Genomic DNA, 17,587 nt, shown 5'->3' with positions numbered 1-17,587 from the left:
TGTACAACCTCTCCCTGACAGTATCATTCATTATATGATACAATGAGTTTGGCCTACTTTAAAAACAATGGAAAAGTCAAACCTTGTAGTTTCTGTGCATATTTACTTGCCATAGGGGTCTGAGGAAGGTGGGAATGTTGATACAGAGTAATTGTGTGTTCTTTTGTATGTACGTGTGTGTGTGTCTGTGTGTGTGTGTGTGTGTGTGTCTGTGTGTGTGTGTGTATCTGTGTGTGTGTGTGTGTGTTTGTGTGTAGGACTAACTATGTCTTTGAGTATTTGAATGCATATTATTTGAGGCCTTTCAGTATGTGTTATCTGAGAGTGTTGCATAGCCTGTATGAATGTGTGTGTGTCTGTGTGAAAGAGAGGGAGAGGGAGAGCAGGAGTGTGGGCTGTGCAGGAGATGCAGCTCCAGTTCCTGGAGCCTGGGAGACGGAAAGGATGAGTGTTTACCATCTGCTGTAGTGTAAAACTGTCAAAGCCCGTCTCTGTGTTTGGAGAGTGTCACACAAGTGACCAGGGGAATTTCTTAAGCAAATCAGAACGTCTTGTGCCCTGCCAACTAGTCATGTGCCCCATCCAGCCAGCCCTCACCCCCATTTTCATTTGTGTGTGTGTGTGTGTGTTATCACAGGGCACCACCACACAAACACACACCTTCAGTTATATGTGCCCTGTGCCTTTTATCTCCATTGAAACAACCACAAACAGCTTGTACCTTGTTACAAAAAGTGGGACATCGTAAATACATGGGGACACAAAAAGTTATTTGGTATTTTAACGTCTGTGATAAACTTCAGCACAATTAAATATATATTACCCCTCAGATCTGTGCCTCATTTGTTTTTACACATCCGTCCGACTTACGGCTTGACTGTGGAAAAGGCCCATCTTCAGTCCAGTTCTCGTTGATGTTCAAGAGCACCAAAGCCATTGGCTCAGCTGGACACTTCAGAGCCAATGGGTATTTTTTATTCTCTGCACTAAATTCACATCATTCTAACTTCAGACTTTCATTGCCCATGAACAAGGCCCACCCTTAAAGGGTGGGGGGGGGGGTGGGCAATGGAGACTGGCTAGTGTAGCCAAGGTCAGTATATCTCTTGTAAACCCATCACTTTAGGTTTTGATATAGTTTCCTCATGTAGACAACATTTTTCACATAAAATGATAGAAGTTATGAGAAGAACTTGTTCTTTGAAGAATATGAAGATGAGCTGTATTTTTGTTGTGAGTAGATGTAGCCATCCATAGTTGTAGTCCTAATTATGTAATAAAAGGGGCATGAATGCTTTGAAGTCCTAAGTGTAGTTGTCAGCTTCTTTGAAGAGAATAGTAATTGTCATGTTCACTACCTCACAAATCAAATCCTCTACACATGTTCCTCCCTGAGTCTGGTCCACTTCCCTGTCCTTGATCTGCCTATTTTGTGAATGAATACCTCTGCATCCCAGGCCAAGTGGCAGCTCTCTCTCTCTCTCTCCCTGTTTCACCACATCTGGATTTTGTAAAAGTGTTCAGTGAGCAGCCATCCTAGGGAGGACTTCACCTTGGCATCCCGCTTGGCGCCGTCCTCTTCCTCCTGGTGAGCAAACACCCAACATTTCAATGCGACATGCCCAGGAAACGCACACACACACACACACACACACACACACACCTCTGATGGTTTCCACCTTCCGCATTATTTTGTGCCAGGGCCGCACTGGCTGACTGTCTAGTGTCAGCACAGACTATGTATTTATGATCGCACGTTCAGTATGCTCTGTAAACGTTGGAGCCGGCCAAGATGAGACGGCCATTCCATCCGTTCTTGCAGTAAAGTCGGTATGCTGTTGTTGAAATGTCCATGCTGAGTCGTTGGCTTCCAAAGCCAATATTGTGCTCCCCGGAGGTTAGCCCAGCTCGGACCTTTAGTCAGTGATAAAGGAATGATTTCCATGACATGGCCCTGTGTAATATGTGGAGTGGCTCCACTTCCTGGCTATTTTGAATGGGGAGTTAGTCCCCCTTGTGTCAGTCAGTGTTCACCCTTGATGTTCAAACCCATGGTAAATGACTTCCTTGTTCCTGTGCAATCTCTTTGACTCCTGTTGAAAACCAGGTGACTAGCCTCTGGGTAGGGCTTTCATGCAATATGTCTTCATCCCAAATCAACCCAGATCCGGTGACATTTAGTTCCTTCTAGAACATGTTGATATTTCTATGTCACTAGTTTTATCAGGGAAGTATATACACAAGAGTATATAATGTGTGAGTACTGTTCCTCTAAAGATATGTTGTTAGATCTCTTTCACTATTAACTGTGGATTGGATACTGGATGATTGACCATGAACATACTGTATCCTGTATTGACCTTATGTTGAGTGTACAGTATGATAATGTTCTACAGCTATCTACAGCTATGAATGTTTCCAAGGCTTCCAATGTTTCCAGCCACTCGGTTAACTCTGACAGTCATAAATTTGCATAATGTATCTGTTTGGGTGATGAGTTTATGTCAGGGAAATTGTTCTGTGTGTGTCTAATTTGACTATGTCAGCCTGGGTATGCTGAGATTACATGTGTGACGCAGTATTTTTTCCTCACCTAGCTGTGTGCATGTGCACGTCAGTATTTGCGGAACAAAAACAAATGACAAAAAACTGTAAGGAAAACAATTCACTACATTGTTAAATGAATACATAACTTTATTTAAATAAATGCTTTGTCATAACAAAAAAGACAAAGGTTAAAAGAGTACATAAATTACAAGTTGAATAAATATTACACAGTGATATTCACTTTCTTAATAATTTGAGATTTTTTTTGTTTTGTATCATTAAGAATTCCAAATGCTGAACATTTCCACGGTCCTCCTGCCACAAATGGGTCATTTATCATGCCAGTTTATGCAGTATGCTGTGGTGATCAAACATCATGTCAAAACTCAACCGGAAAATAAAACTGTTATGCATTCAGAAAACCAAGCTGTAGTTACTGTATACTGTTGCTGTGATTATTGCATTAGTCTAACCAGAGGGCAGGTTTCAGAATCTGACTGAGGCACCAATAGGATTTCAAACATATAGCATATAGAGACTGTAAGGAAGTAGAGGATCTTTGTTCACGCCTAAAAATTTTTTTCCCAACTAGTGACTATCTTTTACCTTTAGAATTAGGATTATTAATTCTCTTGCTAGTCCATGTTCTAAGACACAGAATTGGTAAAAATATCATAATAGTTGATTCAGTGGATTTTGGCCTATTTTAGGCTAAGTTAACATCTACCTGTGCTTGCCTCTCAGATTCTGAAGTCCTCTCAGTCGTCTACCCTGCTAGCTGCATCTACTGTGTTGTGTTGTGTGAACCCCCCAAAATGAATGAGGGGTGGTTGGTGAGGCCCTGAACGTGATCACTGCCCACAGCGCTCACCTTCTCTCCCTCTCCCCGACTGGCACTGAGGCTCATTGTCTATAGGCTGTGTGAGAGTGGAGTGGATGGATGAACTGAATACGGCTCTCCCTAACGGTCATTGTTCTAGGTCTCAGGCTCGGGCCACATAGCCCCTGTCAAAGATACTGTGGGAGCGGTAGCTCCGTCAAGGTCACGCTACTGTTCCTCTACCTGAACATGAGTTGAATGCAGTTGTTGTTGACAGGACTACAGAAAAAGGGGCATAATGTGGCAATAACTTAGTTATGATGCCGTTTAAGTGCAAGCTGCTTTTTCTTTAATAAATGGGGATGGGGGCGCAATTTGTTGCTCAGGACCTGGACAGCATCCATATACTTAAATTCGCCTTGTGGTTGTTGCATGAAGACCATTTCAGAAACCTTTTGTGCAAGCTACATGTCTTCACTTTCAGACACCCAGAGGGCATTTGGATGTATGACCGTGCAACCACTACAAAAACAAAAAATCCCTTGGCCACTACAGATATATGAGCTGTACTCATCGCTTTCCTCCTCCCTCTCTTACTTTCTTTTCATTCTTTCACTCACTCTCTTTCTTTCCACTATGAGCTCATTAGATGGGATTTTGGTAGCACGCTAGGGGCAGGCTCGGAAGAGCAGCTCCACTTGCTAAATCCCATTGTTTTGAAGCATGAACACTTGGGCTCTGAAATCGGATCTGCGCACAACGACAGTGGCTGGGAATGGCTTTTCTGTCTCCTTTCCACTGAGAAAATCAGCAAGAGCTTAACATTGACACAATGTCATTCGTGGTTGACGTATATGATGATTGTAAAATGAAAAAGTATTGTTTTTCTTCAGCTAGTACACATAACATTTGCACAATCAACATTTCAGCTTATTCTCAACAGAAAGCAAGAGAGAGACAGAAGAGTGCCCACACGTTTGCACTGTTTGTGACAAAGGCCTCTCCTTCCGTCTCTGCCTCAGCCACAGCACAGGAGGATTTAAAGAGAGCGTGTAGCTTTGAGACAAAAACAAAGTCGATATAATATTCATTGTACGTCTCTGTATCTGAGGTCCCTCGTCAGTACAAAAGGGTTTGCCTGCTTTGTCCCCTTGGCTTCTGTGTAATGTTCACGTCACTATTCAAATGTATTTGCATGTAGAAAGGCACTGAGACTCGCATACAGACTCACATAAAACTACACATCAGCTGACCCTGTAGTAAATGTGCCCTTTGTTTTAACGATGCCCCTTTAGGAGAAAAGAAAAGAAACAAGAAAGGGGGAAAAAGAACACAGTCTTGTAAAACAACTCATGTTGAATTACAGTCTAGACAAGTCGTCTAAAGTGGATAACCATTTTGGGATGTGGCATACGAGCAAATTGGGAGGAAAGTGGCTAGAGGTGAACTGACTGCATGGTTCACTGCCTTGTCATTTGAATACCCTTGGATTCAAACGACTAGGGTCGCTTTGTGACAGGTTGAATAAAACGATGCAAATTGTTTACAGGCTAAAATACACAAGTCCTTTCCAAGCGCCAGTATACTGTATTTTGTTGTTAAAACATTCATTAATCTAAAGTTAAAGGTAATATACCAAGATTACACCTATTTCAGTGTCAGGGAACTTGGTTTAGATACATGGCTCAAAAGTGGGCAGTCATTACTTCACTGAAGGCAATTAAAACAGCACAAAAATAAAAAAATAAAAATACAAGACTGCACCTCAAACACCAAAAAACAGAGGGTGGAGTTAGTCCTGACTGGTGAACATCTGCCTGTATCATGCACCTTAACAAAACCTGAAAAAGCAGGAACGTGAAATTGATGTGACTTTAATGATGGTTCATAGAAAGAATTTTGGTGCTGGCAGTAAGGCCAAAGATGGGTAAACATCTGTCACATACCTCTTGTCACCAATAACCACCTCTACAGGCCAATACTGCCTTAATGCCCAAAATACAGAAGGAAAGAGGGTACTGGTGCCCTACGGGTATGGTATCAAGTCAAATCATGGATTCAATCTACAGAATATGCCATGACATCAGTCCACCAACAGGAGCAGCAATCTCTGTTTACCTCTGTCACATAGCATGGCAGCGTCTGTATACATAGGCACAGTTGGCATATTAGGCTAGCTACAGAGTCATGGAGCCACTTAAACAGGTTTGTCGGACACAATTTGATTCTTATACTTTTCACTCCCTGAAACACACGGTGAACAGGCAAGTATGAGTACCTCTCTGAAGCCAGGGAACTCTGCCACATACACTGTGACAGGAAGAAAATAGAGGACATTCTTTCATAAAAGGCTCTCTCTCTCTTGCTCAACCTTTCTTTCACAATCAAACACATACAAACATACATACACACACAAAATATGCTCATACACACATTCACACAAATGTACACTGAACTTGGTGAAGTTACACATTTCCAAGCAGGTTCTCCTATAATAAGTGCTCTGACAGGACCAAATACCCAGATAGAGATGACTGTATCAGCAGATCCCTATTGTGTGTTTTTTTTCTTTTGGAAAACAAACAAACAAAAAACAGCTCTTCCAATAGTGAAATTCTTTGCTATCTCTTCTGACACCTCAACAACAATAGATGTAAAAAAAAACAAGATAGCCCTGTTAATAACAAACATGCCATATATTCTTTTCTGTCTTATGTTAACTTTAAACAAAATGGTATGGTGCTCAAACCCCAGCTTCTATAAAAAATATATAATTGCATGTATATATTTTTATTTATTTATTTATTTATTTTGCTGGGACCCAGCTTCTAGCAGGGGATTCCTTAATAGCGAGAGAGAGAGAAAGACTCTGACTTGCTGGGTCCCGTGAGTTAGAGATGAGCGCTCAGAATTCCTGTGTCGTTTTTTCCTGCTTTTTCATTTTTCGTTATTGTTCTGTTCTGTTTTTCGTTTACTTTGATTTTTGTTTTGCTTAGTATCACAATCTCAAAGTGACTGGCGGGTGAACAGGTGGGAAGGAAAGAAGAAGGTGGGCCCTAGGGTCAGGTGATCTGGGAGCGGGACAACTCCTCACTCGTTGTTGTTGTTGCTGTTCTCCAGGTCCTTGCACTGGATGTTGCCTCCGCTGTAGTCGGTTCCTGGCAGCTGCACCCCGTATTTGTCCACACACCAGCAGATGCCTCGTTTCCGGCCACGGGAGGGCTTGCACTGAGAGCGGAGGAGGGGGGAGGGACAAGGACAAAGACAAGGGGTTAGAAGGAAACTTTCACACAAAAAAACACACCAAACACCCAACAAAAGGCCTAGGTTTCACAAGGCACTGCACTTGTGTGTGTGTGTCGGGGGGGGGGTTGTGTAGTTGTGCTGGAGGGAGATATGCCATGGTTCCTGCACACAGCTGACTGCAAATGCTCTCACCTGCTTTCGCTTAAAGAAGCCCTTTCTGTCACAGTTGGGGAGATAGAGGGACAGAGCCATGACACGTGAAGTGTCCTTCATGCTCTGAATAATCCCGTCCAGCTTTCTTCTGCACGGACCCTGTGGGAACCAAGACACAGTGAGTTACATCACAACACTAAAGCCAGTAACCCAGGACCCAACCACTCCTGCTCTACTTACATATTCTGGTTCATGCTTGTCAATGGGAAGTGGTGAGTAGTTTGTCTGGCCCAGGGACCTCTGCTTCTCCTCCTTCTTCTTCCTGTCCTTATGCAAAGCTATGACCTTCTTGCTGTTGATCATGTCTTGTTTATGCAGGGGGGCTTTGGCCTGATGCATCTGGTCCTCGGTCATGTCTGTCTTAATCGTGTCCTCATGTTCTTTGGACTCACGATCTGCAACACACATAAAAATGGGGCAACAAGGTTAGCGTCATATGCTAGTTCCCTACATCACTTTTACAAAACTTGTGACAAATCATGACTGTTGCACACTGTGACTCTATGTGCATTCATACTCTTTTGTCCAAATGCCTAATTGGAGCCTGAAGACAAACATAAAACCAACTGCTTTCCCACCAAATGTTTCCCTTGCATTTGTTTATGGAGGGGGAGCAGGATCAACAGCTGATGACCCTCCCCTTCCCTCTCCTCACAAAACCCCAAACCCCTAATGAAACTCAAACAAGCAAAGCCATGCATGACTTAGCTAATTATCATATACATGTAAACAGCTTCTGCACCATTAAGATCTCCACTCAAGTGAAATATTGAGTTAAATAAAATAGACTAGGGTAAAATACACAGGCCACATGTAAGACAAAGTTAAACGGGATGTAAGGAATGTATTGCACATCCTGTGTAATGCCATAATGAGTAGAAATCTGCCCTACATTAGAGAAATCATTACACAAACTGAAGTAGCTCATATTACTGAGTCACCTCAGGGGTTTAGTGCTAAATCATCTAAGCTCCTCCACTCATTTCATAATAAGAGACTGGTCTGACTACTTTTTTCTTGTAGAAAATAGAAACTAGCTATTCAAAGGCCCTTTTTCTGCATTAGACCATATTTGGACCCTTTGAAGCCACGGTTACCATAGCACCATGGCAACCACATGCTTACTTTGAAATGAAAAAATCCATGGCTAGATAGTGGGGCGATACCTTCTAAAATATACAAAGGTTTATCTGCAGCTTGGATCTAATCATTGAATCATTGGCAAGGTTTTGGTTGCTGAAATAAAACCCTAATATCCACTGCCACTAGGCATAAAACAGGTCTGTGCAAGAATGTGTCTGATTGTTACACTTCAGTTCTTAGTAATTGTGAGTGAATCATGTCCTCGTGCTCTTTGGACTCACAATCTGCAACACCTCAGTCATTGTGAGCGAATCAGTGCAGTGCTTCCCACTGTATGAACTGTTTAGTTCAATATGCTGATGCTGTGCTCTGCCTTGTGAGTACTGTGGTGCAGGCTTATTGAACTCAAGAAGACAGACACCAAGCAAATTACACTGACAACTTGTAGAACTTCAGAGACAAAAGCTAACTAGCATGCCAAACAGCATTTTATATGGGTGTAGGTCCTCCATTGGCACTGCTATACTAAAATATTACCCACAACAAATCATCTGACTTGATTCATAAAATCACATAAGTTATAATTGCCTAAAGTTTCACATCAAACAATGTGATACTCAGCAGGGTCACAGTACCAAAGTCAAAAGTCTGGTAACGTGACAACTTCAGTGGCTTCAGTAGCAATGTAAAGAAAAGAGATTTAATACCCCCAGTTGGAGGTTTTTAGAATCAGTGTGGACGACAGCCACTTTCCCCCGAGTTTTTAATGTATAGTAAGCACAGACATAATTGAGGAACCTGCCAGACCGAGAGCTGTTGATGGTGCCAGTGGATGCCTGTGGTTATATTTATCCAGTAAGGAAATCCAACTGTATAGCAGTCAGGAGATGGAGTAAGGGTCAGATGTTCGGGTGAGCATGTGCCAAGTATTGTTGAGAACACGGCCATGGGATCTTGTGGGACAGCTGAGGGGACAATTAAAAATAATGGAGCAAACCACTTACACTCCACCTTTTGATATGGACTTGCAGACAGGAGAGGGGTATTATCAGCGGTCCGGTGTTGAAAGGGTCTGAGACAGAAGACATGGGCACATGAGGGAGGGGTGATTACTGGAATTGGGTTCCTGGCTTCTGGTTGTCTCTTTGAAATTAATCTCGCAACTCATGACTTGGCAGAGTGCAATTTCTGCACAGATACCTAGAATTTCCCTGTAACTCTCTTCAGCTGATGGGGCTATAAAGGTCTTTAAATAAGTGTGGCAAATGCATGCCTGAAGGGGATGGGGGTCTGTATTTAGGTTCTCAACAGAAAACCTAAACCATTTATTTCATCCTACAGACATGCCTTTCTTAATCAAGAGGTCCGGATGTTTTACATGGTTTTTTGAAGTGCAGTACTGATTAAGGTCACTTAGTTCACACAAGGGGACACAAGCAGCCTCTGTCCACTCTCAAGGCCTAGACAGTGGTCACAGCAAATCTTTATGGTGTGTTTTAGTCCTGCAAGTCAATGTCATGTAGGCTGAGTATACTCTGTTTAATTCAATATTGCACAAAGTGTTGCCTAAGCCCATTTGTAGACAATGGAGCTCCTCTTTTTTGGAAACATCAAATCCATCTTTTCTGAGCCAAAGCTCTTCAATATGAGGACAAAACTCACTTTTTCCATGTGCTGGGTCCCCGGCTTGTAAAGAAGGCTTAGCAGGACTGTGTTTAACATCTGAAACACTGCCAAGACTCGGAGCAAGGCCAATTGAGTGGTATCACGTGCAGCCCTCTATTCAAATGAGCTTTTGGAATGAAAGCTAAAGAGGTATTGGTGTCTCTCCCCTTGGTCTTGCTGAAGTTTTCATTAAGACGAGAGGACCTGAGTAGGCAAAGGAGGTGCATCTGATATGGCTCTCTTTAATTATTAATATGTGTACTGCACAATTATACTTCATGAATATCCCAAGTTTCTTGCAGCCCGAGGGCTAATAAGGAAAGCCAACCCATCCTTCTTTCAACCATTTCTTTCCTCCAGTCCACTGATCTCAAGCAAATAAAAGACAGAATAGAAGGAGATGATATAAAGGTGTTAGTAAAATGCTTCTGTATCATTTGCTCTGCTGGCTTACTGACTGACTTACTGGCTCATGCAGTTTACACATTCTTTGCACATAGATGGCTCAACTGAAAAGCACTTAAATTACAGCTATTCAAGCTAAACACACACTAGTGCAACACAACATGAGAATTAACTCACATTCCATTATTGAATGAAATAGCTGTTCAGGATTTCTCCAAGACTATCTGGCGGCATGACCACATAGCATTTCTTTTGGCATTACATGATGTGTTCAAGCTTCTGACTGACCACGCTGCAGCTTGATTCTAGTTAATATTTTAAGCCTGGACTCAATCCATGGCATGATTGCGCTACTGAGGCACTGCAGCATGAAAGTGCAACTGCAAGAGGAGATGGGTAGACCAAAGTAATATATCAATGTTTTATTTTTGCTGACTGACATCAGAAAATGGATGAAACCAAACACATTTCCCAGCTGATAAAATGTATCAGAGACCATTTTGGAATCTTTTGGAGAGTTAAAGTGGGTATTAGATCCAGCTGCTGGGGTATGGTGAGACCCAGCATGAACAGTGTCATTTTGGGTAGATACCATCATACGTAAGGGACTTTTTGTGGAGCTTTTGTAACAGAAACATTACAAAATCAAACCATTAGGGCTCCAAAACCCACATGCAGGAGCATTATTGTTGCCTGTTTAGGACTATGTGGCTAGAAACCGCTGGCCAATAGCAGTTGCCATATCATGCCTTCAAATGAACAATACAAAGGTCTAATCAACGAGGAGTGTTTCTATATCCAAAGTAGGAGAAAAATAGCATTGCCGTTCGTGTTATAAATAAGCACTTGTTCTTGAAAAATGCTGAAGGCAAGAGCTTCATGCTTTTCTTGCATCTGTTATGGGAGGCACACCTCTTCCTAAATGCAACAGCAAATACACAGCAGATGAAAGCCTTTGCTATACAGCACAATCCTAATTTTGGTCTGAGGTCTCACCGACAAGTTTTGAGTTTTGAAAAACCACACCACCAGATGCTGCCTTTCCAATGATTTTTACCACCTCAAAACAATTGCTGGGTGTGACATGACTGGCTCTTGGCACAAGGGCAACTGTGCTGGATAGTGTTGAAACCCCTCTCTCCATTGGTGTCTTGACGCCATCCAAAACCTGAGGCACAGAACTGAGCCACAACTGAACTGCTGCAGGCTAGAAATTAGGATCCTTTTGTTCTTGCTCTGCATAGACTGCAATGAAACATGACACTTGCACCCCCCCCCCCTTCTCTCTCTCTCTTTCTTTTCTTGAAATACATGACAGGGGTTTTCAACAGACTGGAATCTTCCATTTGGCCACATTGTATAACCATGCTCCCTATAATATCTGTCAACTGAAATGCATTCTAAGAACCTGTAGATGACACAAATGGTGATGGTGGCATTGGGGTAATGGAGTCTAAACTGGTTTGGTAAGGCAACACATGTTCCCATTTAAAGCTCAGCATGAGGATGTCACTGCCTCAGAATCACATGTTCCTGCCAGAGGAGACTACTGTGTGAGCTGATTTTCTCCACAGCTGTTACCCACAGGCCTCCCAGTTGTCAGTGACAAATACATGCAACATAGATTGTAGTAAAGCTTTATTGGAGGAATCATTCAAGCATGCCAAATGGGTTTTTTTGCTTGCATAATTCACTGGAGGGTGGTTGGCTGCATGATTTGTGGACAGTATCATAGTTCAGACTTGAGACACAGTCTAAAGGTAAGGCCAATATTGCCAACACTTGGGATGAAGTTCATGTTAAAAGATTGCAGCTCCAATTCAACGTGCCACTGCATATGTGGTTTGCATGCAAACTAACTGTTTCCCTGCATCTTCACATCTGACCACACCTACTTCCTGAAGTGGTTGCAACCTCCCGAAGGCAGACTGTTAGATGATAAGACCTCTATGCAACAATATATCATTATTCAGGAGCCTGTGATCTGTTGCATTTGCTGACACAAATCTAAAACTTCATCCACGGGCCAAGACCTTGTGATCTATGAGCAATACAGTATTACCTAATCTAAATTCCTGAAGGTGAATTCAGATCTATCATGTTTTAATAAAACCTATAGATGTGTAATTAGCTGTGCAACAGTGAAAGTCACAAAAACAACTTTTTGTTTTTGATGTTTTTCTGGCTCTCACACAAGGTACTTTTTATCTTTGCTATGTTTACAAGGCACAACATACTTGCTCATGCGCAAGTCAACTGTTGTAAATTTGGAGCATCTCTTGAATCATTTATTTTTTTGAATCTTGGCAAGGAGCAATCTGTTCAGACACAACATAGGGCTCTTTCACAAGCTTGTGGATCTGCTGGCAACCCCTGTGGGACTCTGATGGTCCATGCCACACAAATAATCCTCTGCAAAAAGTCCATTTTTTATAATGAGTGCAGAATGTAATTCTCACTCATACAAATCAAACGTTACCCAGTTAAGCACATGACAAAACATGGTACTACCAGAAGAGCCACAGCCAAATCAGCTCTCAGTAGCATAGTAGAGGAGAGGTCCATTTAAAATGTCCAATTTCAGTCCACAGTGTGCATTTATGGTATGGTTTGAAATTACTTTATTAGAATAAGAATATGGGTAGCACACAGTAGATGGCAGCCTTTCAACCCTGTGTGGTCATGGACACTTGACCTCTCTCTCTGTGTCTGCCTTACCCAGCTGGTGAAACCAAGCTGAAACTAAATACTATGGTCGACGAGAAGTGCCCGTCTAAATCCATCCAGAGCCTGGCAGAGGGCTCTTCAGAGAACGGCTCCCAAAGTATTCTGCTGAATCACTGTGTCGCGACTCAGTGCCCACTGCAATACCAGGCACGCCGGAAGAGAAGCTCTAATTACTTCTTGACTTCAAGGGAAACATCATGATTCTGACAGAGAAATAACCCTAAAAGTATGCACCAGTGTCAAACTCTAAATCTACTGTATGGTGATGCTATTCGGCATTGATGTATTTGTCATTTGTTTAGAATGCTGTGTAGGTCTACGTCTTCTATTTTCAGAACAATGCCTGTAGAGTAGGCTGAATTCCATTCATGCTGTTTCATGGATTGATGTTGCCCTAGGGAGGTACATAGGGGGCTGGGAGGTGTACAGTTTGCTGTGAGAATATCAGAATATATGGAGGTTTTATTTTGAAATCTGAAAACACTCACTTCAATTAGGTTATATCAATATAATGAACTGTATGCAGCTAGCAAAACATTACATGAAGTGACTTCTAATAAAGAGAAGCTGATTCAAACTCTCAGTGCACCATTTAGTTTACCTCAAAGCGTTTATCACCCTCCCTCCCCTTGCATCTGATCTATGAACAGTAGCCTAGTCTACACCCACAAATAAACTGTAAACCCCATTTCAAGCCGGCTACGATCCACTATGCAGATACTTTAAATACTCTACTTTGCACAGGACCGTATAACAAATGGACAACTGCACTCTGTAGTTGTCTAACATGAATGGCTCAATGAAAGATGTTCCTCCCTGGTACCAGTCTATGTTCACATCAAATCCTTTTATGTTTCAAAATACGATGCACATGAGGACGGAAAGTGGACAGGGGAAATGTACCCATCCAAAGTCAATCGGGCTTGTGAAATGAACTAAAAAAAAACACATAAGCTATCACCGCTTCGTTGAAATGTCGTGAGGGACTTCTGTGGTATCAGGTAGACTTCGCAACAACATGCGCGTCAAAACAAAACAAAAACAAGAATGAACGATCTCAAATGTGTAGGCTACTGTAATCCACCCTGGCTTCACAAAACTACTCCACACAATCAACCATACAGTTATTCATTCACGTGCGGGCTACAACACACGCGCGAGTCGAGGCGAAACAGAAGACAGCACGAAAAGAAACTAGCACATAAGACGGTACTTTGGCCCGCCATGAATAATACAACTCGACTCTGTGCGTCATTATTGTTTTGCCGGCCGGCTATCATATTAATGTTGTGAAGACCAAGATACAGAGTTACAATGTAGCCTACGATTCGCTTTCAACGCTGCCCTTCAAACAAGTCTTGAAACTCGATTTGTAATGTTAGGGTTATAATAAACGTTATGTACCAACACTTGTAGGCTACTGTCGTAATAACAGTTCTCTGGCCATTAATGTCTCTCAAGGTAGGCTATTCAGATGCGGTCGCCTGTCCTTAGCCTATAATATTCAATCGTTCTCACAAAACATGACTATAGGCTATTGCAGTATGAAATGAAAAGGGACGTTCCACCACTCACCTATCGGGGGATGGAGAGGCTTGTATCCTTTTTCATTTGTGCACACTCCTCTACCGTGAAGAAGGGCGTGAAGAGGCTTCTCTTCACCGTTCCGTGGCAAGCACCGGAGCCCATGTGTGCATGTTCCGGTGTAAACGCCGCACGCCTGACCTTCCGAGAGAGCGCAGGTCAGGCAGCAGCCGCAGCCCGGCTCCTTCACCAGCTCGCAGCCGACAGGCACTGGAGGGCACATGGAGAGCGCCTTCTGATCACAGGGCTCGCAAGGGACATACGAGCAGTAGCACCGGGACAAACCCAAGAAAAATGTAACCACCACGAAAAAATTGTGTATCATCTTCTTGTCTTTTTTCTTTACTTCCGATAAAAAATTAAGCGCCAGTGATTTGTTCAAAATGCTCGGGTCATCAGACTCACTCAGGTCATCAGACTATAAAAATACCGTTGAGTCAAAAAGATCCAAACTGCTGAAATACCGCACTGTGAGACTTCTAAAAGAAGCGTGAAATATTCTGTTTTTGAAAACATCCAATTAACAGGTAAAACTGAGCAAAAATCTAAATTGGGCTTTCTGCTACAAAAACATTGCCTCTTTATTATTATTTAAGATTTGTCCGGCATGTGCAATGCAATTTGGATGCGCTCAAAAATCTGGTCTTTTCCCCCTTTGAAACCGATTCCAATACTTTCCCCTCTGGAGAAGTTTCTGAGCAGACTGATCAACTTCAGAGCAGGCTTGCCTTTTTAAAAACAGCCAAACCCAAACCCCTAACTATGAATAAGCCAAATTGCGGTGAAGGGAGGCGCACTTGTTTCTGGCAGAGCGCCAGCCTTTTTTTTTTTAAGCTATAGGTCTCTCCAGTCTTTCATGTCGCAGCCTAAGTGATCCCAACCAACCGACGAAATCTTGATAAAAATATGATGGCAAATGTGAGAAAAGTAAATTGGTTGTAGACCACAGCTAAAGTTATATGCTTTTTAGCGGCGGTCAATAGCTGTTAGAGTGCTGTATCAACACGCGCACATACCACATTCATCTGGCTCCGTCTCTTTGCGTGGAAGAGCAACCCGCTCTAACTATTCCACTCATACGTTGCGATGTAGTAGGATACCTGCTATATAGGTGTTTAAGGGTGTTTGAAAAGTGTGTCTTAAACCACAGATCAGTAAGTTTAGACCTCACGCAGATTTCCGGAGGAGCTTTCTGTAAAGGCATAGAATAAGGAACTGTGATGCGTAGACTAGGCTATGTGTAAAACATGAATTCTTCAATATTGTCTAGACAGCATAGACCGTATTAGATGCAGTGTGGTAGCTCATATTTTATCTGAATATTAATCTCTTACCACAGTTCATTGTGGAATAGCTTGGTATATGCAAGTGGAATTATGGAGCATGTTACCCCCCATTTGTCATTTGTAGCACTGTTGGAGCAGCATGTACTAAGGATGGAGGCAGCTATTACATGACAGCTTGGGGATGACAGCCAACACCCAACATTCAGTCCATTCTAAGATGAACGAGATCCCTTTTGTTTTACACTAAATCCAAGTACAGTGTATAAACCTTTAACCATTTAGTGGATTTAGTAGTTTAATCAATTCTTGGTTGCTTATTATCAGTGGCACATTTTTTACATATAGCCTAAAGGAGGTGTGTGTGTGTGCGTGTGTATGTGTGTGTGTGTGTGTGTGTGTGTGTGTGTGTGTGTGTGGGTGTGTGTGTGTGTGTGTGATATTTGCTTGTGCTTATGTGATGTTTGACTGGTAAGTCACAAATCTTTTTAAAATGTTTTCTCTCAAATTCTATAAACATATTCCATCTTTTACCTTGAAGTGTAACTTTCACTCTCAGTTATTACCTATGTCATCTTCTATCTGTGTTATCTTCAAATATATGTACTTGTCAAAGATATTTTTTCATAATTTTGAAAATATTCAGATAAAATATGTTGTTGTTTTTTAAGTTTAATATATTAGATTGTACTTTCCATATGTTCTGTTAGTTGCTAATCAATATTTTGATCACTCATCACTGAGTCAATTTCACATTGGCCACTAGAAGGAGCTGTTAACAATGACAAAAGCTCCTGGAAAAGCCAGCAATAATGCAGAACTCTCCATTTGCAACACTTTATTTGAACTGTTGTATGTTTTTTGCATGGTGTGTAGGTTTTCATGAAAAAAAAATATTTTCAAGATGGTTTGTCTCCGTGGGGCAGGAAGCATCCACTAATTCTATGTTTGCTTCCATATTACCTGTCCCAGAAGCGACAACATACTGTATGTGATCCTTTATTCTTTACACTGTGTGTACCACTTGTAATCCAGACCATTACAGCGGCTGTGAACTAGTATGCTTTTAAGTGTTGGGTTTGTTTGCATCTGGAGAGAGTTCAATCCTTGGTGTCCTCAATTGATTGTCCCTTGGATTGAGACAAAGAAACACACACAAACTTGTATACGTGGAACTTGTCACAATCAGCTGTAAGCCACTGCACCTCGTTTCCAACTACCTCCCAGTAATTAAAAATGTCAGATCACGCTGGTCAATAATGTTTTCTTTACCTGGGAAAGAAAATAAACTTGCTCACAGCATAGCTGACAAGAGGTCTCTGGAAACACACTGGAAACATTATATCCTTGCTAATTAGGAGATGAACTGCCACATAGCTTTGGTCCTGATTTGCAACCATCAATGTTCTTTGTAGAATGTTTTATTTTATGATGTTGTTCAATTCACTGAAATGAAATGGGATAATTTGAATGAATATTTTCTAAAATGTATTTTAATTGACATATTTTTTCTAAAAAGAATCAACTGAATCAAAAGCATTGGCAAAAGTGAATACCTTATCTCTTTTTAGGCAATTCTGAGCAATGGATCTTTCCCTCTGAAATATGAGAACTTGTGAAAGCTCTGAAATAAGAAAACTTATTCCTTATTTAATATGATGCAGCAGCATTTTAATTCCTTTCATTCCACTTGTCTTATCACTGTCTGAATATTTTGTCTTTTTATTTTATTATGAAATTATGTCAAATGAGCATCCTGTGTGGCAATAGGCTGATCTTTCAAAGTTTCAGTATTTACTTGTTTAAGAAGTAATAAGGTCTACTGTTTTTTTTTTATCTATGTGTCATCGGTAATAATAGATTATTTGTTTTTAAACCCTATGTAACCCTAATAACCAGACGGTATGAGTGCAAAAGTCAATGTCAAATCTGATTGTGAAACAGGCTTTCATTTATACGTAACAACAATGCCTTATAATGACAGATATTGTTTGTTTTTTGTCTGGAAACTTGT

At 41.6% G+C, this 17,587-nt stretch overlaps 1 protein-coding gene across 1 annotated transcript; it reads right to left on the bottom strand.

The window, feature by feature from the left end:
* Positions 1–2,676: 2,676 nt before the first annotated feature.
* On the bottom strand, positions 2,677–15,008 carry igfbp5b (insulin-like growth factor binding protein 5b). Its single transcript, XM_042065448.1, has 4 exons — positions 14,282–15,008; positions 7,007–7,221; positions 6,806–6,925; positions 2,677–6,595 (listed from the first exon to the last, which is right to left on the bottom strand). The coding sequence occupies exons 1-4, from the start codon at positions 14,613–14,615 to the stop codon at positions 6,458–6,460; spliced, it is 807 nt and encodes a 268-aa protein (XP_041921382.1). The 5' UTR covers positions 14,616–15,008; the 3' UTR covers positions 2,677–6,457.
* Positions 15,009–17,587: the final 2,579 nt, after the last annotated feature.

This window comes from Alosa sapidissima, chromosome 2, assembly GCF_018492685.1.
Source record: "Alosa sapidissima isolate fAloSap1 chromosome 2, fAloSap1.pri, whole genome shotgun sequence".
In the NCBI taxonomy this organism is placed as follows: domain Eukaryota; kingdom Metazoa; phylum Chordata; class Actinopteri; order Clupeiformes; family Clupeidae; genus Alosa; species Alosa sapidissima.
This window is presented reverse-complemented; position numbering and strand designations above follow the sequence as displayed.